The sequence below is a fragment of the Neodiprion fabricii genome, chromosome 7 (genome assembly GCF_021155785.1).
Source record: "Neodiprion fabricii isolate iyNeoFabr1 chromosome 7, iyNeoFabr1.1, whole genome shotgun sequence".
In the NCBI taxonomy this organism is placed as follows: domain Eukaryota; kingdom Metazoa; phylum Arthropoda; class Insecta; order Hymenoptera; family Diprionidae; genus Neodiprion; species Neodiprion fabricii.
The window spans coordinates 22239078-22266166 of NC_060245.1; the positions used below are offsets into that span (position 1 = coordinate 22239078).

A 27089-nucleotide genomic window follows, 5' to 3' on the forward strand; every position below is an offset into this window, starting at 1 on the left:
AATCGCGAGAAGCGTATAATAAACCGTCTGGTCTAATAAATCCGATTCGTTTGTGAATATCTATTCGAGAGCGGCAAGTATCTGGGGGAGAGTGAAATACATCGCGAATAATGCTGAAAAAGTAACAGCCCTCCGGATTTTAAAACTGTGTAAATTGTAAAAAGAAAGAAAGAAAAAAAAACCTTGGTGTAAAAACAGAGAAACGAGAATAAAAAAAAATCGTCAAAGTTCGGGGACGAGATTTCATCTGTGAAATTTTTTCCACCCACAATAAAAGGGTAAACAGAGTAACGGCAAACGGGAGCTAGCGATGTTTGCACTCGCGGTGGTTTAAAAGCCTGGTCTAGATTTAATCAAGTTTTGCGGGCAAAAAATACACCCTGTTAGACTCAGTTTCAATCGGAATAAATTTATCCAAAAACGGTGTACGTACATACATAAGTTGTACCTAGATACATATATACTAGAAGGTAACGGTGTACAGGCGCAACGCTTGTTTTTTTTCAACTTACAAAATTACTGAAACCCGGATTGTTCAAACAACTGCATTCCAACCGCAGGATGATCATGGCCAAAAAACCGATTCTGTGAATCGAAGTGAAAAACAAGGCCAATCGTAGAAGCGTCGAGAAACTTCGATGTAAGGGTTGCTCGGCCGTTTTTTTTTTTTTTTTTAATTTTTTTAATTCCGTCCCGAAAAACGGAGGAACGAGGTGAGAATTTCGGAATGTGTTCGGCTTGTCGTCGCCGTTCCTCCCAACAAAAAGAAATGAACAAAGTGAGTAAATAAATAAAAATAGAAGGAGGATTGAAGGGAGGCAATATAAAAGTCGAGATTACCAAACTTAAGGCAAGACACTCGGTCAATATTCAGGAGACGTTTTCCTTGGAAGATTTTGGAGGAAGGAAACGAATGTATAGACGACGAGCCTATCCCTAGAATCTTATTAACTGTAGACGCCTCCCACCCTTTCAGTTCTCCCTCTTTTTCTCCTTCTCTCTCCTTCATTCTCATCCCCCGTGTCTTTGGCCAATGTTTACGAGCGCGGGTGGGTGAATCTGTAAATATTGATTCGCGCGCTTTGGGCAAACCGTTTTATTCCCTCCGTTTTCTTACACCAAACGTACAGCGATACGGGAGATTCCTCGACCGCGGATTCACGTTGTTTCAAAAGAGGAATGGGACGCCGGAAATACATACACACTCGATGTATAAAGGTGTCAATTTTATCGACTGCAAGCTGCTACGCGCTACAAGGCTCGACTTTGTTTATTTATTCTGTGATTCCGATATCGAGAAAGCTTGGGGTTTGAAACAACAATCCTTGGTGAATGGAAAACCGTCGATTCCTCTCATGTAGGATATATATATATATATATATATATACATATGCGTGTGTGTGAGAAAAGTGGAGATCTTTTGATAGGGGGAAAAAAAAATAAAAACATTTCAAGAAAACTCTTAAATTTTGTGGATGTGAATTTATAAACGATTTTACATCACTTTTTTGTTTCTTCAAATATTGTCTCAACACTTTGTTCACTTATTCGCGAGATGCGATGGTGTTCCAAAAACGGATAATTACACTGTTAGAAAAATTCAATTGAACATAACTTTCTAGCAGATCCACTTTATGTTTGTGTCATTTTTTAGATTTCTGATAGTAAATATGACACAAATTATTGTAATATTGACATTTAAATTGTCATATCAACATTAAATTTGTACTTTGTACTTTTTTTTCACTTAGTAATACATTAAAAAATTATTAAGTAAACCACCAAAATTTGAGTGGACCTGCCGGGACATTTTTTTTTCCTAACCGCGTATGATCGAGGAAACTGACAAAGTCAACAAATAGCCCAAAGCTGAGTGACCTGTGAAGTTCTACTCGTTACCACTTTTCCCGTCTATGTATATGGTATTAATTTATAACATATAAAACACCTACCAAGTAAATTGATTTTAAATACGTTAAATACTTTTACTCATCTGTCGCCTATTTTAGAACCAACAACGTTGACTTTATTTTTGGCATCGATCTTCCGCCGAACTCGTAAGCCTCGACATTTCTAAACCTGACATGCGAAATATCAGGAAGCAGTGCTAGTTACGGTGTGAGCGAGGAAACACCTGGATGCACCGATTTTCAATCGGGAGAAAAATTGAAACTTTAAAAAACGAGAAAAAAAAATTTGAAAAAAATTTCGGACGAGATATTTTTCGCGTTGTTGAGTGTGTACCGAGTGTACGAGCAGCAGTAACAAAAGACCGATTCCTATCGAGCCAGTAGTTCAATTCGTTGCTATCGGAATCACCGGATTCCCTCTGGCGGCGGTCCAACTTTTGGCGATAAAAAAGAAATCAGTTAAGCCAGCGAACATGTGGTTTAAAAATCTGTACCGAGTGTAGGAGATACCGCAGGGCTTGGTTTTCACCTCGTTAAACTAACGGCAGCAGAAGCAGTCGGTAGATTAGCGGCTAGAAGTACGAAAACCGACGAAAATCACTCGGCGCGTTCGTTATTTTTCATTCTCGCCAACTCCGTCTCTTTTTTCATCTTTTTCGGTTCTTGCATGTTTATACCTTGGCAGAAATGTTTCGCAATTAACCTTCGAGCACAGAGTCACGTTCGAGAAGTACGAGTTTAGGTTTTGCGAACATTTTTTTTCCTTCAATCGCAAACATCCTGCAAACCTGGGGTGTAACAAAACCGTTTTTCGTAGGGGAGGGAGGGTGGATCGAGATAACAACCGCTATCTGCTTCGCAACAGCAGTCAAAGGCTCGGCAGTTTCTGTATCTACGGCACGTTTGCACCCAAAGTAACAAACGCAAATGGCGTTCGTTGTTCTCGCCTCGCGAAATACACCGAGATCGCTATCGGGATAACAAATACCATCGGGGTTACCTAAAACATCCTGGAACAAATATTGCCGAATCACAACCGGTGTTCTTCGGTGACTTAAGGTAAAGCAAAGATTTTCTTCTCGGTTTATCGAGAATAAATTCTGAATAATATATCACCTTCGTGTCGAGGGTAATTTACTCCGGGGAAGAATTAAAACTTTCTTAATATACGCACGAACCGATAAAGACTCGATGGATATTATATCAACCCCGAATGTTTCGAAGGAATGTTACGAAAGGAAAGAAAGAGGCTGGTATAATAAGAACGAAACTGGTAAAAATGAATTCCTTTCCGTTTACCAAGTTACATTAAACAGTTGGTTGAAACTAACAGTCTACCCGGAAAACTGGACTTTCTTAGTGTCACCATCTGATGGTGATGAGAAACAGTTGTTTTTATACTTCTCATCTCGCCAGTAGTAATGTATGGAAAATTTTGCGTACAGATCCCGTTACCTATATTTTACCGACATTTTAGCCGCTTTACAGCTCAGACACAAACCCTTTTTTCCGGTAGAGGTTATCCTCACTCTGGTTGACTTTATCGATCATCGGAAAAAAGGGTTTGTGTCTGAGCTGTGAAGCGTCTAAAGTGTCGGTAGAATGTCGGCATCTTCTTGTACTACTACCGTCGTCCCGAATCGTTGTAGAGTGAGAATAGAGGAGGGATGAGAAGGGGAAGAAAAAAGGCGGCATAGAATAAGGAGTGACCGAAAACATTTGGTTGGCTCGTCGTAAATTATACGGAGCGAAAACGTTCGCCGGTCGTTTGCGTTTGATCCGACTTACATTTGCCGGGATATTCTCAGGAGTAAACGGGACCGACGACGACCGGGTTCCATTAGACTTATTGGTTTCCTACGAATTCTCCCTGCACCTCGTGGAAAACCCACGCATACGTACACGCGCAAAGCCGCGATTCCACCTCGTTTGTTTTCTGTGCCGTATGGCAAATCACTTAACCACTTATTCTCCTCCTTCGCTAGTTTGTTCTTCCAGTATCACCTTATTCCGCGTCTTCATTCCTCGAGCTTACCCGAAAGAGTCGACCGTCAAAGGTGCCAAACAACGCTTTCGATTTCAAATACCCAACCAAAAAACCGCACAAGGTTTTTTTGTACTGTTTCTTATGAGTTTTTACTCACTTAAACCGGGAAAAGAACTTCAAAAATTCCATCACGTCAAGTTTCTTCTTGAACTTGTGTTTGCAGTTTCATTTAGTCTGAAACTCCCGTTTAACTCGGATATTTTTTTTCCAGACCTGTGATATCAGAACGCTGAAGTCAGATTAGTCTTTGAATCACCTGGTCCAAGCGATCGCCAAAGACTTGGTAACGGTGACTGTAGCGTCCCTCTCAGACTTAAAGTAAAGAAAGGGTATTTTTTTCCCCTCTAGCTTCTCAATCGAACGACGAGAAAACTTTCATTTTCCGTCAGGTTCCTCCTTCCTCCAACACCCAACGAAGCGAAGGTGTTCGTTCCTCTTGTCTCCCTCTGCGCGCGTCGGAAAAGTTTCAACGGTATATCAAAAAGTTGATCTTATCAGATTACTTTCGTCGTCCCTGACAGTGGCAGGATCGGTAAATGTGAGCCGAAAACTACCTGCGGGAATCCGAAGATCCAGGGAGAGAGAGAGACTTGCGCCCAACGAGTACCACTTGCGTCGGTGCTTCTTCACACGTGGCGAAATGCCAGGAGAAGTTTGACTTCCCGGGATGGAGAAAAAGGATATCAAGATCTTCGTCTTTCGTGAAGTCTCGCGGTGCAAATCCCATTACATCTCTCTACACGGCCGCGACGTATACGTAACGTACACGTTTAATAAAAGTATCGACGGTATGTTTATAATTACATGGCTCAGTGAACACAACCAGTCAATCTTAGGCGCATGGTCCTGGGCGATAACGGAGTGTGTATACATTCGGTATATTCATCCTTCGGGAAATGCGATAGATGTACGCGTCATGTTCGCTCGGGGAGTTTCAGACGCTCGTCCCACCCATTCGAACGTTACGGTTGACTGGAGAAAATCTTTGGCTTGGATATCGAGGGAAGGTTTCTGTCATCGACGTTAGTCACCGAGCTAACAAAAGAGCCATATTCTGGACCGTATTGGCTATCGATGATACCTACCCGGTTTGCCATCCAGTTTCTACACCGGTAAACTGGGTCAAAAATCCTCGTGTCGTAGGATCGTCTCGGGGTTTTTTTTTTTTTATTTTTCTTTCGTTTTTTATTTTTTACTCCTCTACCTTATTCCTCTCGTCCGATTTGAATCCTCTCAGAGATTATAGAAGGTGTGTGCAACCGTTCAGAAGAGGAACTTGTATCTCCTTCAACGGAGGAGGAAACTTTGACAGAATCGATCCTTCGACTGAGTTATTCCTGACAAAAGGAGAAGAATAAATTCCTCAAGTATCTTATAACTCTGCTCGTGGTTTATACATGAGATACGAAATTGGTACCTTTCGCAACGCAATTAAAATTTCAAGCGAGGGGTCACAGATGCGCAACGGGCCATGTGCAACGTGACTCGCAAAAGCTTTTAATCTGACTCTAAGAATAACATCGAGCGAGCCATGCAGCTGACTTTGTGGATAATAATACTGATCGAACAAAAAGACGCTGAAAATGCGAAGTGTGTGAGCATTGAGAGAAAAGAAAACGTCTTTCTTAATTGCGACACATAGTGAGAAAAAAATCGTCATAAGACCAGGAGGGATTAGGAAAATATTTAGATGTTGCTATCAATTATTGAAATATTTTTTATTTATTTTTATATGCGCACTTTACGGACTTATCTGTATATATATTTGTTTAATTGTTTTTTATCGTGGTCCAATTATATATATATATATATACATATAAGTCCGTAAAGTGCGCATATAAAAATAAATAAAAAATATTTCAATAATCGGTAGCGACCTCTAAATATCTTCCTACCTCCTCCAAGTTTTACGACATTTTTTTTCAGTATTTATCACAAATTCTTCGAGTGGCGGCTTAAAAAAGAAAAGTAAAAAAATGAAACACCCTAATGCATTATCCGTTCAGAGCTGATTAAATTCGTCGATGTTTGATTGATCCGATAATGGAACAGAGCTGAATTGTGAAGCTGCACGGTCTTGACGTTGATACAGATAGAGAAGAGAGACGAATTGAGTGCAAGCGACGTTGTCGGGTATATAACAAGGTATACACGTACAGTTATGTACGGTATATTCTCAAGTCTTTTAGAAGGAGTAAATTTTTCCCCGGCTGTCTACCTGTCCTGCGGGATATATTTAGGTCAGTCGTCATCACGGAGTGGAAACAGGTAAGTCAAGTTGGCGCCTATAGAAATAATTTAGTAACCGAACGATGTTGGCGCCTGAAAATAGAACTGCACGTGTCACACTTCCGCTGCATGAAGGGAACCAGAGAATGCAAAATGCCGAGGAACTGCTACTAGTTACGTCATAAATTGAAGAGCGAAAAATTGTTCAGCTTTGAGAATTAATCAATCCCGTTCTCCCGATTCTCTCTCTCATTCTTGTTTATTTTACTTTTCTTTTTCCGACAGAAAATTGGTATTATAGTTATTACCATCGTCGCATATTTCCAAGTGGTGTAAAATAAATAAAAAAAAATTAAAAATGTGAAACCGAAGTATACGAGGAAACCGAAAGATTATTACTCGCCCCAGTGGCAAACACTCGACGCTTCTATACTTATCGCGGTGGAATTCTCATCTCTTCACCTCTTTTCCGGTTTTCTTTTATTTTTTATTTGTGTTTTTTTTTTTTTGGTTCATTTCATCGCAAGGATTTTTCATTTTCTCTTTTACAACGAGACAAGGCATCCTTGAGATTCAGATAGAGGAAGAAATGCTTTTCCATTAACGTCAGGGCAGACAACCACTGCTAATGAGACAAGACGTAAACAAGACGATTAGAAAAGAAATAACCGTAAGTATCCTTCTTATCATCGACGAAGATGTACACCGCAATGCTGCGGTGATTTGGAAAGCAGGAAAAATAAGAGAAATTTTAGTAGTCTAAAGACCGGAAATCACGAAGGCGCTCTATACTTCTAACCAAGCTAACGGCATCTTAGATACCCATAAAAAAGTATAGAAAAATATCTGATTACGTTAAAAAAAATTCTCTTCATTTTGCATTTCATCATGAAACTTTTTCCTCTCTCTCTCTCTCTCTCTCTCTCTCTTTCTCTTTCACTCTCTCATTCTCACCATCTACTTCAGACCCCGAAAAGGAAACGAAGAAGAAGTAAGGAAAAATAGAAAAAAAAAAAAAAAAAACACCGTCTCAAATTGTACCTGTGTCGGCAGAATTTGTTACGAACCACAAAATCTTTTACGAGCGATAGTAATGGTCGTCGGGTATGGCATCCAGGTCGCGGGGTTGATGGGAATTGGATCACGACATCACTTCGGCATCGTCGACAATTTGCCTGGGATGCAGGGATGAACGATAGAGGATGAAGTGTTGCAGGTGGCGCGGCATAAAATAATAGGATACCCGCCAACTGCCCGACGAACGTGTCACCAAACATTAGAATGACGAGGTTTGAAGCGCAGCTATTAAACAATATTGTTGAACAAAGGTAGGCAGAATTTTGGACGAGTGAATCGCGTTTGGGGGTTTCCGATTGTCCAAGCCTGACAATAACGATCTGCGGGTCGGACGCAACAAATTCTGTTAAACAACGCGATCCTGTTTGGACGTTGGCCGATAATGAATACCACGCGTGAGGGTAACGTTCCCTCATTATCAAGATAACAGCTTTCTCTATTCGCGGTTGATGAACCATTTGCTCATTGATTGGAGCTACATCATTGTCTCTGACCCTTCAACAGCTGGGAGTGCGTGAAGTTACGAGGCGCGCAACGACGCTATGCTACGCCGACATCATCATCATCATCGTCATCATCATCATTATCATTATCATCATCGTCGTCGTCAGCATCATCATCCCGCGGAGTTCATTAATAGAAATCGAATCGAGGCACACAGGCGTCGTCTATAATATGACACGAACCCCCGTCACGAGCAATAAAGAGACAATCGAGACGTCGCGCCTCGCGCCGATCCGTCCGGCACTTCGCACCGCGGTTTGATGTCGTCGTCAACGAGTTGACGGACTAATTTTATTCGAAGATAAATATGGGTAGAACTGACAAGCAAGGTATCCGAGGTCGATCTCTTCGATTTCATTTCTTTGGCGATATGTTATAGTAGATTAAAAACTAAGAGACACGTATTTTTTTTTCATCTGTCATCAAACACTTTAAGGGTGCGAAACCACTCTCCAAAGTAAAACACGTCAGAGGGTGATTTGGCACTTTCACCCACAAGAACATAATATTTTTCAACCAATCCAACTGGAAAAGTTTTCTCAGAAACAGAAATGAAAACTGTCATTTTCTCAACTGGAAAAAAAAACGACTGCCTAATCACCCCTGACATTCCTTACCTTGGAGGGTGGTTTCGCCCCCTCAAAATGGCAGATAAAAAAAGATACGTGTCACTTAGTTTTTAGTCCACTGTAATATATTACGAAAGGAATGAAATCGGAGAGATCGACCTGGGATATCCGCCTGGTGAGAAGAGAAGAGCGGCATGGAAAAACAACGCGTGAAGACCGGGTAAAACAAAATAGGATACTGTACAGCAACCGCGAAAAGTAGCCTGGGGCTAGACCACTAACCTCCTGACCCCTGAACCCAGAGTCCAGAGTGTCGAGGCCTTCCGGATACTTCATTCCGCCTCCTCTTCTGTCCGACAAAAGAAACGGGCTTGCGGCTCCGCCCGTTCGGCGCAACTACGACAACGATGACGACGGCAGGTACAGTGGGTCAGTAGTGGGTGGGATTTTTAATTAGTGACTAAGAACGACGCGCGTGATTATAAATCCGGGACCTCGCGTCGGTGCATATTCCATTAGCGTTATACTTCGCCCTCCCTCCGGCCTTTTTCTTTCCTCCGTTCCCAGTTCTGAGACGAGGAGTGTCATTACGTCAAACAATGAGCAACGCGTTCAAATTCTGGATTACGTCTCGGGGCTTGTTTTTCACCCTCAGAATCCACGTCCACGAACATGGTACGAGGCAGGTACGTACGTTGTAGGTACGTACAGGTATGCGCGCGGGCTGAATCGGGGTCAAGAAAATTATTTCTCATACCCAACTCTTCCTCCTCCTCCTCTTACAGCTCACGACGCTTTTATCACACCCACCGTCGCGCACAATTAGTAAATGAAGAAAATCTCACAACGTCCAACGAGACTTTGTAAACATACACGTATGTGTAATCAGTGTAATATTCATCCTGGCTTGTTCAGCGTTCGCTCCTCCGCGCATGGCAAACACGCTACGGAAGACCCTTCTCGGACAATGTTTGATACGTGAAGGATTAACAACTCGGAAATTCTGACGCGGAAGACGCTACTTGTCTTCACACATGATATTAAAATCATCGATCATTCGATATTCGTACAACGAGTTTCGTAGACCTCAGACTATATCGTTTCACAGAACATTTCGTCCCATTTGTTGTCATAAGGTCCGGATGGAGGATCACACGTAGAGTGCAATACTCGTGTTTTTGATTTCCACAACGCGGATCGCTAAACGATACGTACGACGAAATGGTCTACGATGTCGACAATATTAGCGTGAATAATCGTCAACGTGTAACAATTCGCCCCGCATTCCCTGCAAATGAAACGGGAATTAGAGTAACGGTAGAGTCAGAGAGTATAGGCTGAATTGTTTCCTCGACTCGGACGATTTACTCCTTGGTTACATAGGAAGGCAGGAGGCCTGGAAGAGCCGCGCTCCAGGTACAGATCGTAAATATCATCGGTGGACCAGGGAGTTCCGGTGGTCGTTGGATCCCCCACCACTACCACAACCAAGGCAAAATGGTACGTTTCAGCCGCGTGCTATCTCCTGCAGGATAAATTAATTCCCGAAGTGAGGATGGGTTGTAAGGTAGGTAGCCGGTTGAAAATCCGGTTGAATAATTTGTTCCATGCCATTCCGTTCCGTTGTCCATGCGCGACGACGTGGTTGTTGCCACCTAACCGAATTGCCCAGCTCCTACTAACGACGACGAGGACCAGGGGATTCGGAGAGACCCGGAAATGCCCGTAATTAACCTCGTTGACAGTCTCAGGTCGCGGGCTAGGATCCTATTTTTGTATTCATCCTCGTCAGGGTTCGCAAAAAAGATTTCGTTCTTAACCCTTCGTTGTCCAACGTATACGAATTCGTCCATACTGACTTTCTGCTGTGTTGACATCTCAGAAGTAGCCAATGGGCATGGCCTATGACCCCTCCCTAAATAAAACTTTGAGGTACAAAAAGTGTGTGTACGAATCCGCGTTAGTTATCATCGAGTAGTTCTCAAGCAGTGCACTGATAAAATTGGCGCTTGGCTGAATTTGTATACAATGGCCAACGATGTATACAAAAAAGAAAATGTCCAACGAAGGGTTAACGAGCTTCACGTTGCGTGTTCACTTTGAACGCGTACACGTTTTTAGTAATTTTTTCGTTAGACTGTACGGCGTAAGCTGCATTGTCGATACGCTTGCTGCGTGGAGCACTACTGCCTTCTGAATATCACGATCGATAGCTGAAAGCAACGATTGGCCCAGATTTATGGAGAGCATTCAGGCACCCACACATGAACAAATATAAGGCCAAAAATCCCCGTGTACGTGTAACAAAGTTATTCAATTTGTAACGACGAATGCGGGGTATAAATTGGCACCGATTTCATTGCCGACAGGGTATAGGCAACGTTTATCCACCCGGAATTCCCGCCTTATACATACCCCTAGGAGTACATACCCTGTACATGTAATATACAACTAGTCGGTGCACCCAACTTTTGTCCCACGTTATGCATGCGAACGGTGCATTCTCATTGCATCGAGCCTGCGTAAGAATATAGCTATAGTGGGTTTTACTACTCCATTTTATTTTATACCTTGGAATTTCTATTCAGTGGGTAATTTTTATTTCAACAGCTAACAAGATTCAAACGTATTGCAAATGAGTTATTGAGATTGGAATTAGGGTGATCCTTGAAAAGGTAATGATTGAAAAATAATTCGCTGATTCTTCCAGATTTTTATCTCAACTCTAACCCGTGCCCGCAAAAAGGTTGATTTCCTAATTCAAGCCTTTCAGGTGCACATCAAATCTATCGATCGGAGTTGGATGAAATTTGGTATGGAGCGGTTCTTTCGGTCGCTGATTATGAAACTGGCCTCAAAAATTTGAAAATTCAAAGTGTCGGATCCTACAAGGTGAACCAAAACCCCAAAAGTCACTCAATATTCCCATATCGCATCCACCATTTTCAATTTTGTAATTTCGAGTTTAGATTCGTAATCAGCGACCATGAAAAACCCCGAGTACCGAGTTTTATCGAAATTAAATGACTTTTAGGATTACGCGCCACTTTGAATTTTCAAACTTTGAGTTCACATGTGTAATCAGCAACCCAAAAAACCCTCCTATATCAAATTTCACCTAAATTCGGTGGGTAGATTTGATTTGCCCCTAAAAAAGTTAAATGGAATCCACCTTTTTGGAGCCCCCCGGGTTAGAGCTGAGTTTAAATTCTGAAAAAAAATTAGGGAATTATTTTTGAATTGTCTGAAGCTGATTTGAGGTTTGAGCCGGTATAAATTCAAAAACGACCCGTTTAATGACCACCCCAGTACCGGAAGTAATCAGAGTGTGATTAGCGGCGTGGATAGAAAATCTTGACAGTGATGATGACGGAGACGCGAGAGACTTTACCGAGAAATATATATATATTTTTCTCTAATAACCGGTACTCCGCGGGTATCAGAATCTCGAAACCGGATCTAGTTTTACGAGGGTATCGAGTATGAGTGGGAATCGTATGGTCGAGCAGGGATGAGTAAAGGGGGTTAGTGTCAATCCCGTATCAGAAGGATTTGCCGGCGATACGGAACGTTAGTTCCAGTTTGCCGCGCGCTCTATTTCGATGACGGTTTCTTGCTAGGTCCGGATATACGTCATCCCCCCACGCATATAACACCGAGTTGGAGTAATAACTTTGGCACTAAATTATTAGCCGGTCTGCCGAATGACGCGCGCGATTTCCGAAAACCGAGTCCGTAAGGCGGCGGTGTCGGAGGAGGAGGAGGAAAAAGGCTGGCTTCGAGGGTATAAAACCGCCGGTTTTATGCCACAATTTAATACCCCGAGACTCGGGGAATAAAAGATGGTACCCGATAAATCATGGAGTTTGCAGAAAAGGAGTTGACCAGGTCAGCTCTGAGCTGCACTACCGGACAAAGTCCGGCAAGTAGGTACAGCTGCAGCGTGACGGTTGAAAAATCTCCATCCCAACTTGATAAGTGCCACAGCTACAATTTTCATCCTTCACCCTTGGCCGTTTTTCTATTTTATTTTCTTTTTTTTTTTTTCGCTATTCACCGTTTTCTCATTTCTCTCAAGAGCTAGCGTGGCGTTTTTCTCTCTTTCTCTCTCTCTCTTTCTCCTTCACGCTCTCTAGGCAATCTCACAGAACGTAGACTAATTGTAAGTAAGATACTTGCCACTTTTGAAAGACGCATCGTTTCTCTTTCGTCGAGTTTTTACTTCGCCCAGCGTTTAAGTTAATTAACTATTCACAGTAGTTCTTGCGCGATTCTTTCACGCGTCAATTCTCGACTGAGTGTTTTCTTTTCTCGAGAGAATAACGAAATGAAGAATAAAGAAAAAATAATTTAACTTTTGTTTACTCCGTCTCCGAAATTGTTGGCGCGTTTTTTTTTTGGGGGGGAGGTGGGTGAAAATTCGGGCTACGATGCTGGGCCTCAATTTCCGAGAGTCGTAGTCGTCGGTTTCGAATATAAAAGAATTTTCGAATGCCCAGGGAATAATATATCCTTTATCCAGGGCTTTGGATGCCGCGAGCGAAAGTCAATTCCCCGACGACGTAGAATTCCCTAAATATTTTATGCTTGAAATAACTTGACGGCAAACTTCGTTATCTTCGAATAAACAAACAATTGAAATTGAAAGCTGAAAAGCACGTCATTTCGTCGTTTACAAAAGCCCCTACGTAGGTGAACGTCAGGAGCGGCAGAGATATAAGAACTTTTATCACAAGCGTGCGCAAGAGAATTAGAAGGGAAGAAGATGAAAGTGAAAAGTCAACAGAAGGAGGAATGAAAAAAATTAATTAATTTTAGAAAAAAAAAAAAAAAAAAAAACATAGAAAAGAAGCAAAACTATCGCGTTCCAGCGGGGAAATTTTATACCGTGTTGTTCACACAACGATTATACATCATCGCGTCGGGTTACCCCGGTTAACTTTTCATATCACATGCGACTCAAGGGGTAGAAATGACAGTGCACAGCCTGCCCTACACAATAAACGTAATTCGTTTTATTATTTAAAATTTGTAACCTTTCCCTGTGATTCTTTTTTTCTTTTTTTTTTTTCTCGTTTTTTCTCTTTCTCTCTCTTTTGCTTCTCGACTAATTTCCCTAGGGCATTTTTCGACCGTAAATTTTATAATTGGTTACCAGCTCAACTCCTCGGTCACGGGGTGAAAGAAATATTATATAATTATTATTATCGTTACTGTTATACCATTTTCTTTGTTTCACCTTAAGGATGGTTTCGTTCCTTTTGCACGCCTCTACAGGTTTCAGGAAAAACCAAAAAGTTCGAAGTTCGCGAAACAATTATAAGAACGGTTACGAACTCGTCAATAAATAATGACGATAATAATAATAACATTAATAACAACAACAACAACAACAAGAATACGAACGGGGAAAAAAGTACAATGAAAACGGAAAACGGGGGTTCGGTTGAAATATAATAGTGAAAGACGTCAGAAATGAAATAATAACAACTTCTGGCTTATCGTCGGAATTTCTATATAGATTTGTCATCATCGGTTAGATTTCCCACAGGACACTATCCCTGCCTTGCCTCGTGTCATAGAGGCTAAGCAGGTGAACGCACACACACACACGTGTAAGCCGATAAAACGTTAAGTACCTGCCGCAGGATAATATTTTACGTGAATTTTAAATCACTCGAAATGCGTGTGTAACCGCGTCCTCTCGATGTACGAGAGACGCAAGATCCAAAATCGCAGGATAATTTGTGCGAAAGCCGATTATAAGAATGAAAAGTCAGAAATTGAATGGACGAATCGAATCCGAATTACTTGAAAATTTCAGTTGGTTTATATGAATCAATACGCTGAACATGAAAAATGAAACAATCCATCCCTCGAGATATTAATCGTTAAACCGTTTTCTTCACAATTTTTCATCTCGAAAAGAAGAAGAGGAAGAGTTAATCTGTTATCTTATCATCGAGTTGAAAACTTAAATGAACGAATGAAACAAACGGACAAAAGGGGGAAAAAAAATCCTTGGCTTGAATCATTCGAGAAGTTTCCGTGATTTTTGGCAAACTACCAAGAACAGGGGACAGTTTAAAATTCGCTAAACCGCAATTTTTTAGGCACGTAGCAGCGGCGAGTTTGCGCTGCAAGCCGGTACACAGGTGGTTCACAACCGTAGCTATAACGGGGTATACAAATGCGAACAGTAGCGACACCACAATAGCTCCGGGGGTGGTGGTGGGTTTTAATCACCTTGATAAATAGTAATGAATTGCGGCACAACCAGCTCGCGCTTAGCTAGTTCGTTCTTAATATGCAATTAATATTAAACGCAACTTGCCTTCGTCATGCTGCCTATTTGCAAAGAGATAACGATGAAGAGGAAGAGAGAGAGAGAGAGAGAGAGAGAGAGAGAGAGCCGGTAGCGCATTATTATAACTTTTCTTTTTTTTTTATTTCTACCGTCTCTCCCCACGCGTTCATTTTACAACAGAGCGAGAGGAAGAATCAAGAACAAGAGAAACGGGTGACGTGGGAGAGAATGAGAAGGAAGTTTGAAGTTCAAGTTTAAAGGGACCGAGGCTAGGGCGCGATAAGCTTTCAATTTTCACCAACTTACGACAACAATGGCTCGCCAAATTAACTCTTGCTCAACGGCCCGGTTGCAAGCTTCCGCTTCGCGCAATCGCTTCGGTTGATAGGTAAGTCTGTGATATTTAGAAAAATTGAAACTAGCCAAACAGTGAACGATCACGAGTCCCGACAGGATTAACGATTTAATAAAAACTATGGAAGGAGGGAAAAACGAGGGATGAGTACCGGAAGTGAACCATGAAACGGGCAAAGCGACCTCTCGTTGATCGTCACCCAACGTTTTGATTTTGCACTCTGATATAACGAGTGGTTGGAAATACCGATATCAGTTATATCGGTATAAAACCTGCAGTATTCACAACGATTTCAACTGCGATGCAATAGAACTTTCAATACCACGAAAACGGGGATGAAGAAAAAAAAGGAGGAGAACCGGTACCAAAGAGAATCCCAATTGAACAGAGTGAAACAAATCGTAGAAGCGATAGACTTTTTTCATATTTCGATGAAAAATAAAATGACAAATTAAAATTCGTATGTAATTATACAAGCGAGACAGCGTGGATTTTCTATGGGTGTAAAGTATGGCCGAAGTTGGAAGGGTACGTCAACGCCCGTTTGAAGAAGTTGTCTTTTGGGGGAAATCGGGGGCTGTTAGGGCCTTCGTCCCTCTCCTCCTTTGCCGTGGAAGCGCTAGCTTTAACGTGGGCGGGATCTATTGTCAGTCGAGGGAGAGTAACAACCTTTTGTCCAAAACTTTGCTCCACTCGACTTTAACCAGCAGCGTTAGTGATGTATAGGTGGTTGGGTACATAGAAATCTCTGTATCTAGTATACACGTATACAGGGTGGATTATATTGGCTTAATTTTGAAAATGACATGTCTCAGCGCAAAAGGCTTTCTATACGATCTGCAGAGAAAGCGAGAGGGTGAAAATGAAGGTAGGTACCTACCTACCTACCTACCTACCTACCTCCGATAAAACCTGACTTTTCGAGAACGTCCGGGTCCTCCATTCTTTCCAAAAAATTTTACACAACTCGCGCAGATGTTTCGCGGAACGAAAATTGGCACGACGCGCCTACGATCACGATCTCTGAGACGGTAAAAAATGGAGGAAAACATGTAAGAGAGAAATAAGAAGAACAGGAGGAGGAGGAACAGGATGAAAGCGTTGCAGATATATAGAAGACAATCGTAGAAACGGAGCGTCGATGTAACACTCGTGTTTCTGCGGATTGTAAATGGATCGGGCCTTTCGCTTCTCGGACTCGGATCCCGTCGCGAGATGAATGGACCCGGTCAATTTCCAAGCATCGCGACAAGGCCTCCTTTGTGCTTCGTTCAGATATGATGAGAAATTCGTTAGAAGTTACATCCCATGATGCACAGGCTTCTGACAAGGAAGGTGACCCAGCCCGATCTCTCCGATTTCATTTCTTTTGTAATATGTTACAACAGACTAAAAACTAGGCGACCCACCCTCCAAAGTAAGGCATGTCAAAGGACGATTTGGCAGTTTCACCGACATGAACGTAATATCTTTAATAACCAATCCAACTGGAAAAGTTTTCTTGTAACGAGAAACGAAAACTGTAATTTTGACATTCTTTGGTTTGGAGGGTGGTTTCATCCCCCTCAAAGTCTTTAATGGCAGATAAAAAAGACTACGTGTTATTCAGTCTTTAGTCTACCATAACGTATCACATCACAAAAGAAATGAAATCGTAGAGATCGACCTGGGATACCTTGCTTGCGAGATAATGGGCAATGGACCCGATAATGCCAACTCGATCAGGACGTGACTTTTGCCGATGGCTAAAGTCCGGGAAAATGATTCCAACGGCGGAACCGTGGTTCGCTTTACGGAGCATTTGCCGGTACAGAAGTTGGCCTGCAGGCGAGGCGCCGGCTGGTTAGCTTGTTGCTAATTTTCCTCGTCCTCTGGACGATCAGCGAGGTTGGCGTTTTGCGGCAGGATGGTGAGCTCCGGGTTCTCGAAGCCGAACCCGAAACGTCTTTGCCGTCGCAACCACCGCCACAGATGTTTCGCTATTGATTCCCGAATACCGGGGGTGAAAACGGCCCGGCAGCTACTTCGAGAGTTCACCCTCGGCGGAAGAATATATCCTACTTCGTCGTTATATTACGGGAGAATCAGAACCATGGCTCGAGATCGGGAGGTTTAATTTAACGGTTCGTTGCTAATTGAAAAACTAATTGGAGCCTTTGTTTCGAAAAATCGTGTTTCCCTTTATTTCTCGGCTCGTGCCGCCTTCGATTCTAGGCTCTGAGGGTAATGAACAGCGAGTGGGTAACGGCAAGAATCTTGAAATATTTGTTTACGAATAACGAAAGTAGTCTCTCACGTTTTTCCCTATTCTCTCACACCTGCTTTCCACTCTTTCCGATCCCGAAGGTGAAAAAACGACCCTTTAACCTCCCGTATAAGACGGGTGGTAAATAAAATATTTTACGGCATCCCGCGGGGAGAGCGAGTATCGTTCGCGATGGTTAGTTGAAATCTGGGGATGGGAGGCAGCCCGAATTCGGGTGTACATAAACTTTTACGATACGACATCTTCAGGGCAGGTATGCGAAAATTGAATTCATACGCACCTACACCTCGACTCACTCCCTCACTTCCACACACACACTCTCTCTCTCTCTCTCTCTTTCGTTCTAGCTCACCGCAGTTTGATTAACGTCAAAACAATTTCGGTTTCCAAACCGGCTCTCGATAATCGAGATACCGAGGACCTTATACGGCTCGGAATTCCGTCCGACGGAGGAAAGACTTAGAGCTTCCAGTTCTCCTCTCGACATGCCCCTTCTTTTTCCGAGGAAAAATATCGGCGAATAGAACCTCTATTTTTCGCGCGAACAAGGAGGAATTAGCTATATGCTCCGGGGCTCTTCTTCTCGTCTTCGGAGGAACTGGCATGGCGCTTAAAAACATATAGATATACGCCTCGCGAGGAGGAAATGTAAGAGTGAGGAAGAGAGGAGGCTAGAAGCAAGATCGTGTCGTTGCAGCCCTGAAAGATGGAAGTAAGATTTTCCAAATCCCTATCGATCCCACGCTCCGCATTTTCCGGGTAAATTTCATCCTGCTTTGCACGCTTTTTCGAACATTATTTTTCCAAGCAGAGGTACGTAGAAATGTCGCGAAACTCCGCGTTTCTCGTAAATTTTTCGTCGTGGAAGAGCGTTAAAAGACTTCATAATTTCGTAACGGTGAAATTATCCTAAACCGGGATTTGACTAGAGTAAAATGATAATAAAAAAAATCTGGCGAACGATGCGGAAATCTCTCCCCCGGCGATATTTATATAAGTTTGAAAAGATTAAGACCGCGAGTTGGGGAAGTCGTTCCGAGTCCATCAACCGACTCGCCGGCGAGAGAGAAAAGTCGGGTTAAACTTTTATATATAGTCAAAGCTACAAGCCGGGAAGCATAAGAGACTTGCAGTTCGCGGGCTGAAAGGTTCACCCCGATAGACGGAGTACGGAGCAATAATTCCGACCGCCGTAGATTCTTCCAAGCTGCGAAACGGCTTTCGCCGGAATGTAAATGCGAAAAAGGAGTCGAAGCTAACGAGCTTTCCGGCGAGGATTATGTCGGAATATTTCGAAATCCCGGTGACGGACGGAAGCGGAACACCGGAAGTTGGCGAAGACGCGCTTTGGTGAAACAAGTGGGAATTGTAAACATACCGAGGATGAGATCAAAGCCTCGCTTTGTGCAAAGAGCCAGGCGACTGAAGCGAAGTGGGAGATGATTGCACGCTTCGCATCGCGCCTCTCTATTTGGCGCACGAATGCACCTCCGGCTAGCGTTTCTTCGGACGTCTATAAGTTCTTCTGCCCGACTCGTTCTTCGAGGAAAACGCGAGCTAATCCTCGGCGGGCCGTCAGTCTCGAGATTTCGACGGAAGAAAACGGCACAGAGGGATTTTTCCGACCATCAGTGGAGCAAAGAGAACACGGGAGATTATTAAAAAAAAAAAAAAAAAAAAAAACCAAGAGCATCGTGTACCGGAGCAGTCTCGGAAAGCATTTCGCGGCTGCGGTTTCAAGGGTTTATAATGTTGTCGCGGGGGATGAATGTCAGTTCGGAAAAAATAGCGAAGGCTCGTTATCAGGGTTTCAAGTTTTACGGGATTCTTTTTGTTTCGAGTAGGCGCGAAATTTCACCGTCTGTCACTGACTCCCCCTCCCCCTCCTACTTGAAAACGATGGAAATGGAACGTCGGAGCTGAAGCAATTGTCGCGAAAGGTTTTTCGGGATAAAATCGAACAAGTGTCAAACAATTTCATTTGCTTTTCTTGCCTGTCAACTCATCCGTAGAACGAGTGAGGCGGCAGCGGTGAAAGACTTGGATTGTTCGTAGTAGCGGTTAACTGTCGAACGGATCGAGTGTCTAGATTTTATTTTTTCAACCCCCCCTTAAGCTGTTCTTTCCTTTATTTAAAACCCGGATGAATATCGGAAATAGAATTTTTGGCGATACGTCGAGCCCAGAGCGAGGCCGCGAGCAGATATGTAAGTTTGCATATAAATGATATTCGAAAATGTTCGGCAGCTCGAAGATGATGGGCTTCGGAGTTTTCTATGTACAGTCATAACATATACATAGATATGGAGTTTTCTGCGTTCCCTATAACGTATCGTTCCTGCGACAAAGATCCGTCATATTCGCATTATCCTGAGGCGTTCCTTTCGATAGAGAAGAAACTTTGTTTCTCACTTCGTTTTTCCATACATGCATACATGCATATATATTTTATTTTCGACGTTGGTAAAAGTGAGAGAGAGAGAAAAAAAGAAAGAAAATAAAAATGCGTAAAGATATACATGACTTTCAGAAAATTTCGAGGCAACGTCGATCAAAAAGTAAAATTGATTTCAAACCCAATAAAAGTACGCAAAATACGCACGCGTGTAACTAAACCACGGCGTCGCCTGAGCAAGGTCAAAAATTAGCATTTTTATATCGAGCTTTCCATTATTGAAGGAAAAAGGTGTGAAATGCAATAACCGCGAGTAAAGTAAAGTGTTTAGGTTTCTTCGAGAAAGAACTACCAAACGGTAGCGCTGATTATTAGCCGACATTTATTACCGGGTATTAAGCTGGTCTGATTGACAAGGGGAAACGTGATTAAAAGCTACACGGATGCAAGACGATGGAAAGGTCGAGAATATTAATTAGCCGACCGGGGATTTTGTCATGCTTACCTCCGGACGAGCGTGCAAATTGGAGATGATTGTGTTTTCTCAGTATTTGCATTCGCATTACTGGATTTTAATTATTTGTGTAAATGACTAGGAATCAGATTTTTATATACGAGACTTATAACCTTTGAATATCTACGGTTAAAGGCGTCACTGATCACGGATTTCATTATTTAGGGAATCGGTGTGATTTGACTTCAACAAGTCGGAGGAAATGGATGTATGAATAATAGTAAAGAACATGAACCAGGGATTTTAGAGTGTTTCAAGTTTATAGTATTTATCTGAAATGGGTGATGGTTTAAGTGTCACCGCATTCGATTATTCCTATACATAAAGACGAGTTCGTTACGAATAAGCAAAGTGACATACTGACCTTGGCAAAGCGTTCCTGAGTGTCAAGAATCTCAATGAAGAGTGAAACCTTATCGTCAACAATCTTAAATCCATTTCTCGGCTGAGCAAGGAGTTGTTGAATGGCCTGAGAAGTGGTGAGCGATTTAGCGGGGCTGGTAACAGGAGTGGCCACCCTGTTAGCGGGACCGTGAAGATGAGTGCAGCCGAGAAATATGGGATTGCCGTTAGGCGAGAGGCCGCAGGTGAACGGCCTGAAGGGTAAACCGTGAAAAGTGGGACTCGGTTTTGGGGCGGTGACGCGAAGAAGAGTCTGAGCCGACGGAAGCGAGAGTCGTCGGGCGGCGCTCTGGTTCTGCTGACCTTGAGCAAAGTTCGTCTGGGTCTGAGAGGGCGACTTGAGCAGTTGATAATCGCTCGAGGCGGAGGGAAGCGACCGGTAACCGGAGTCGGAGGGCGAAGCTGGGGCCATGGCCGAGCCTTGAGGAGTGGTCGCGATGCTGTGAGGTCTCGGCCTGTGGGAACCCCCGGCACTCCAGGTGTTCGAGTTGCCCGGATTACCGAGCACACTCAGGGACGTTGTCGGTGTCGGAGGCTGGGGTTGGGCCGGAGGCTGGACGGCTGCAAAAGGCCGACGAGGCACGGGCTGGTGGAGGACCATGCCTGACGGACCCCACTGAATTGGCTCTCCCGGTGTACGAGCTGATGATGAATTGGCCGGTGGTGCTGGGGCGAGAGATAGAACAGAGGAAGAAGCTGGACCGGCGGTTGTTGGAGTTGCGGCGATGCTGTGGGGCCGTCGAGGCAGGGGCTGATGAAGCAGCTGACCGTTCCACATTGCGCTTGGTGGCATAACGTGCCTGGAGAAGGACTGCGACGATGGTGCGGAAGAGCTTGACGATGACGAGACGAGGCTTGCCCCGGCCATGGAAACGCCACCGGCGGATTCGAAGTCCCGGGAATAACCGAGGGCGGCAAGAGCGGCATTGCCTGAAACTGTCGAGTGCGGTCGGCGAAGTACTGGCTCGGTGTTGGCGGCCTGACATGGACTTGGAGAAACGGTGCCTGCATGTCCGTTTGCCGGTGCGGCTGATAGCCGAGAAACTGGTGCTGACGGAGAAGAGGCCCTGGCTGGTGCGGATGGTGGTGGTGGCTCACCGAACTGGAACCCGACTCCGTGGCAGAAAGCGGATACGGGAATAGTAGAAGGACGTCTCGCTGATGAATTTGGTAGGCCGTTGGAAAGGCCGCGAACTTTGCTTGCGCCTGACGAAGACGAGGATGATCCTGTGCCGGGAATCGGGGCTGGTGGTGTGTAGAGCGAGAACCCGTGCCCATTGTAGTTACCGTGATTCGGACTCCGGGCGGGCAGCTGACCGGTCGACGAAGCCGCGGGCAATCCGCCGTTTCGGAGACCGATCGGACCGGCTCTTCCGCTACGGGACGTTGGGGTGTGAGCTGACGGGGCTGGTGGTGGCGGAGGATGGGGCTCGAGGAGGGTTTCGGACTCCTCGGAGAGACCCCAAGGAGGAATGCCGGTAGCGGATGGAAGCCGGGAGGATGCGAGCTGCTGCTGATGATGATGTCCCTGGGTTCCCGAGGTGTTACCAACGGCGGGTAACTGCTCTCCCGAATTAGAAACGGATATTGTACGAGAGGAACGGTTGTTCCCGGTGATGTGCCGGAGGTTGCGATCATTGGTTATTGTCGTTTGCGCCGTGCCGCGGGCGTTGTCGCCCCGATAAAACGGACCCAAACCTAGATTAAGACTGGTTGGTTTTTGCTTAACACCACCGTTGGACTGCGGCGGTGGGCCAGACGCCGGCTCGCCCATTTGCGGCTTGGTTCCTTAATTTTGTACTATCTTCTCGACTCTTCTCCTTCCTCCGCGATCTCTTTGGCACTCGACCACCAGCGCTCCTCTATTCTTCCATCGAGACGCAGTTTCCGCCAAACTCCAACTGTCCAACCGACCACGGTCACTCCTCCACGTAAATCGAGAGCTCCTCGCTACCAACCGAGGAAAAACTGACCATCATTTCGGTCACTTCTTCTTCCTTTTCTTATCCTTCTTGGTACTTCTGTTGCTCCGATTTCCTCGTTGGTTCAGCCGAACATCGCGATCAACGGCACATTTAACGGTAATACTATCCCTTTGATTTCTTCCCGCGGCAAAGATGATCGGATAAACAAACAGACCAACAACAAACCAAGGAAACGAAACACCTCGTCGCAGTTACCGCGGCAAGTGAGATGAGGATTGACAGAGTGAGAGAGCAAGAGAGAGAGAGCATGCAACCGACACTTCGCGCTTCTATAACGCGACGCCTCGGAGGCTCCTCTCAAGGACCCGGCGTCAGAGGACCACGCCGAACCAGTCTCGATTTCATACCGCAAACTGTCTCCGGACCTGCCGGGGGCGGAGTGGCGTGCTCCGATGGCACACGGGGACGCTCGGCGGTACGACGCCGCGGCGTCGGCGGCATGGAAGGACGCTTGCGCCGGTACGTCCCGCACCTCGACGCCTCGTAGCATTTCTCCCCAGCGTAGACTCCCTCTCTCTCTATCTCTGTCTCTCTCGCAAGCCGTGCTCCGGTACCAACACCCCCAATGTGAATCTCCCGCGGGCACCGAAACTCAACGTTGACGGACCATCCTCCAACACACACACCCACTCATCCTACGCACAGTGAAGACACTGTGAACATACGCAAACCGTGCCCTCTGGCATTTGCCAGCGCGCAACATCCGCGGAAAGATGACGCCGAGGCTTGGCTGGGCTTCCTCCCCCCCTCCTATTTGCCAATGGTTGAGCGTTGCTAGGTCGGTGATTAACCGCGAACGAAAATCGAGAATTGTTCGGCGGTAGGTATTCGTTTATTGTTTCAGACCTGACCGATGATATGTATCCGTCTGTAGGTTTGTGTGTGTGTCAGCTGTGTGTTTACATATGCCGAGAGATCCAGCTGGCAATTCGATCCAAGTGGTCATTGTGATACGGTAAATGTTCTGCCATGTGTTCATGTTTACTTAGCTCACGTGCGAATGTAACGCGATGGTTTACAAAACTTGGAATCTTCGATTCGTGACCTATCCACACCGATGAGACCTAATTTCGAAGCCGAACTTTAACCACACGGCAAAGTATTTGTTTTTTCTTCAAAAATCAAGGCACTCCTTTTGCAACCCGGAGTGCTGAATGTAACCCACGACATTACACATTATTTATACCCTTTGGAATGGCACAAGTTTTACTAGTCTCTGGCCTCCTTCTGCCCCCGTGACGTTGTATCCCGATATCCCGAGATTCTGGACTCCGGGACACTCCGGAGCTATGGTCAAACTTTCCACATCAAGCATTCAGTGGCGTCAAAACTTATTTAATAACTTCCCATGCGCACGGACTTTCCAACCTATCCCAACTCGGCGCTAGGCTGGACTGGATACCTACCCGCGACCTGTCCCAACGATGCGATACTACGGCAAAAAGGCTTTTCCACATATCCAACTGCACCTTTGCTTTCCGGTGGTCTGACCTCGGAATCCCGACTGACGCTGAGTCTCTGTCTGTGTTCGTACGTAGGATAAGTGCAGTGGAATAGACGGCGATGTGTAGGAAAGTTAATGCACTCGAGATACGATTTTCTAATTTTGTTTCAGGTCCGAGAAAACACTTCTCGCAGGTCGGGTGTACACGCCACTAATAATAAATCCGGTATCTCAAACTTGCTCCAGCCAGCAGCAGCCCTCTTCCCTGCTATTATTAGTTAAAGTATATACAACGCGGTATTGATTCCGCGATGGTGTGCCTCAACCTTCGTGCGAGGCTACTTTACTTTCATTTTCCGTCACAATTAAAGTTAACTTTACACCAGGTAGGGAAAAGTGTGCGGAAAGTAGAGTCGGTCCTCTTTCGAACGGAACTTGTGACAGCGACATCTCGAGAACCAATGGAATTAAAGCCTCAGTAACAGCTTGCTCGTGAGGAATTTCCGGAAACATTGCACTAGGTTGGAAAATTTCAATACCGTACGTGTTGAAAGGTCTCTTACTCTTCCTTTTCCTTCCCTATTAAACGGGGAAAGATTTGAATCTATAGCGGTTGCCTAGTCCGTATTAATAGTGTCTGAAAATACCCCGTGTGTAATTAACATTATGAATTGATATTACGCCAGAGGGGAATTAGTAAGCTGTATACTCGATCAATAAAATCGATATCAGGGGTCGTACTAAATTGTCGGAAGGCGTGCAGCGGGGGTTGGTTTATACCCAAGACGTTTGCCAAATTGGCTATCAACTCGGGAATCTCTCTTATTCTTTCTTTTTTTCGAGAAGCACGAGGAGGATAGTCCAGCAACGTCCGTACATGACAGCTCGATTGTCCCGAATTAATTTTACCGTCTTGAGGAGCGAAAGGGGTAAAGTATAATGGGCTAGGAGAAAAACAATGGGGGGTCCGGCACGTTTTTGAATTTCGCCAAGCGGAGAACCATGCCGACGACGACGTTGTCGCTTAATAAAGACTAGCCGAGGTGTAAGATAGAAGGAGAGAGAGAGAGAGAGAGAGACAGAGAGAGTATACTCTACGACTGCATTTTTCTTCAACACCGTTCCGCTTTTGATCTCGGTCATGAATAATGCGAGTCACGGGTTTTTCAAATTTATTATTCCCATTATCACTATTACTCTTTGCTGTTCTTCTTTCGTTTTTTCTCCTTTGTCTAATTTTTCCATTTCAAGTTTTTTTTTTTTTTTTACTATGTTCAGTTAATGCATCCACCGGTCGTAACTCAACTCCGCGATTGTGTTGAAATAAAATTAAGACAAAAAAAAAAAAAAAAGAAAAAAATTTGTACCATACACGAAACAACGAAGAATTAACCGGAAGTTGAGCCGGTGCGGTAGAAACTTTCTTTTACCTCTTCGTCTTTTTTTTTCCCCGTAATTTTCGCACAGTTTCACCTTTAACCCGAAAAATCGCAAGAATAAAGGTTCGCGACTTTCTTGTCGCAGCCTAGGACGAATATAAATAACATGAAGAAAATGATGAAGATGAAGAAGAAGTAGACGAAGAATTTTCGCGATACATTTAAAAGCGCCTGTGCGGACCAGCCACGAGAAGGAGGACGACGACGACGAGGAAAAGTAAGGAAAGTGGGGATGTAAAGGTTGAACCTTTGGTGGTGAAGGCGACACAGATACGGATCGAGCCAACCCGCAACGCGGGCTAACTGGCCCGGTAGGAGTGTATTTTTTCGCGAGAAGGGCGGAGAGTGGCTTTGCGGGCGGAGAGGAGGAAGGAACGAGACGAAAAGCTCGGGGGTAGGTAAGTGCTGCCGGTGAAATATGGGTTAGCAGCCCCGAAGAGCAAGCGAGAGAACGACGGTGTGGCAGCTATTTAATAATCCATAACCCGAAAGCCGCCTTTCCCTAATCTATCAATTATTGTATCGACTTCTCTCCTCCTAGTCTCTTTCGTCTATATCTATACTGATCCGACGGAGCTTTACGATTTGTTCTCAAGTCGGATGCGGAGTGAGTTTCCAAAAACGATAAACTTTTCCTACGTCTCGCGGTCATCAATCATCAAAATTAAATTACTCGGATACAATATTGTTATTATCGCCATCCGAGAAAATTTTATGTAGGTACATATTTTACGCACGTGTTACGCGTTGCGTTTGTTTTACTTACCGAACTAAACCGGTCGGATTTGTTTTCCACCACCTTACGTTTAACGTTTAACGAGTCGATCGATAGTATTCTCCTTACCTGTAAAAAGGAGATAAAACGTGATGTTAGTTTGGTCATGACTCGATATTCATGATATATACTGATATCTGTAAATTTTCATTTTTCTTACAGAAACGATGAAGAAAATAAATTCTAAAGATTCCTCGATAACATATTGCGAAGAACAAGTGCCTTGTGGAATTTACGACAATGATAACCTGGCGAAAAAATAAATATAATAAAGACAAGCGTAAAAGGTAAATGAAAAAAGGAAAGCCTGGAAATGCCTGCAAGTTTAAAGAACGGCGGAGTGAAGAGAGATCGAAGGTTATATTTCCACCCTCCCTTTTCCTCTTCCAGGGATGAGAATCCTTTTGAGTTTCATCGTGACGATTCATCAAATTTTCTCCACTTAGCAGTTCGACGAAGAGTGTGAAAGAGAGAGGGTAAGGAGAGTGAGAGAGATGGAGAGAGGGGGGGGGGGAGTATGAAGAGTAAGAGGGGACTTTTGGGTGCTTGGAATTTTTCAGGAAAATTAAGCAGTCTCGCGAATTCCACTTGGCACGCGCGAAAGGACGCGTAAATAACTCGCGAGTATCGCATCGCTTTCATGTGTCTGATTCGAAAAAAAGATATAGAAAAAAAAAAAAAAAAGCAAGTCTGTAAGTTCGAGTAATTCTCTTTTTTCTCTCTTCCATTTTTTAGACTTCTAATAATTAAACTACAGCGAAAACAATGCCCACATATTTATAAACATTTATGCGAATGTGAAAATTCTCCACGTACATATTATACATGTACCGGAAGTAAGAGAGAAAAGAAATGTGAAAAGGGAAAAGAA

At 44.1% G+C, this 27089-nt stretch overlaps 2 protein-coding genes across 12 annotated transcripts in view; both read right to left on the reverse strand.

Annotated features, from left to right (window-relative positions):
- The window catches only part of LOC124186120 (sialidase-like), a 44675-nt gene extending 21746 nt beyond the window's left edge, over positions 1 to 22929 (reverse strand). For both annotated transcript variants that reach the window (XM_046577534.1, XM_046577533.1), the window contains exon 1: positions 20538 to 22929. In XM_046577534.1, the coding sequence (XP_046433490.1) occupies positions 20538 to 22349 (1812 nt within the window). In that variant the 5' untranslated portion in view covers positions 22350 to 22929. The remainder of the gene's footprint in view (positions 1 to 20537) is intronic.
- The window catches only part of LOC124186098 (dystrophin, isoforms A/C/F/G/H-like), a 315823-nt gene that overhangs the window by 134951 nt on the left and 153783 nt on the right, over positions 1 to 27089 (reverse strand). The gene's annotated exons all lie outside the window — the stretch shown is intronic.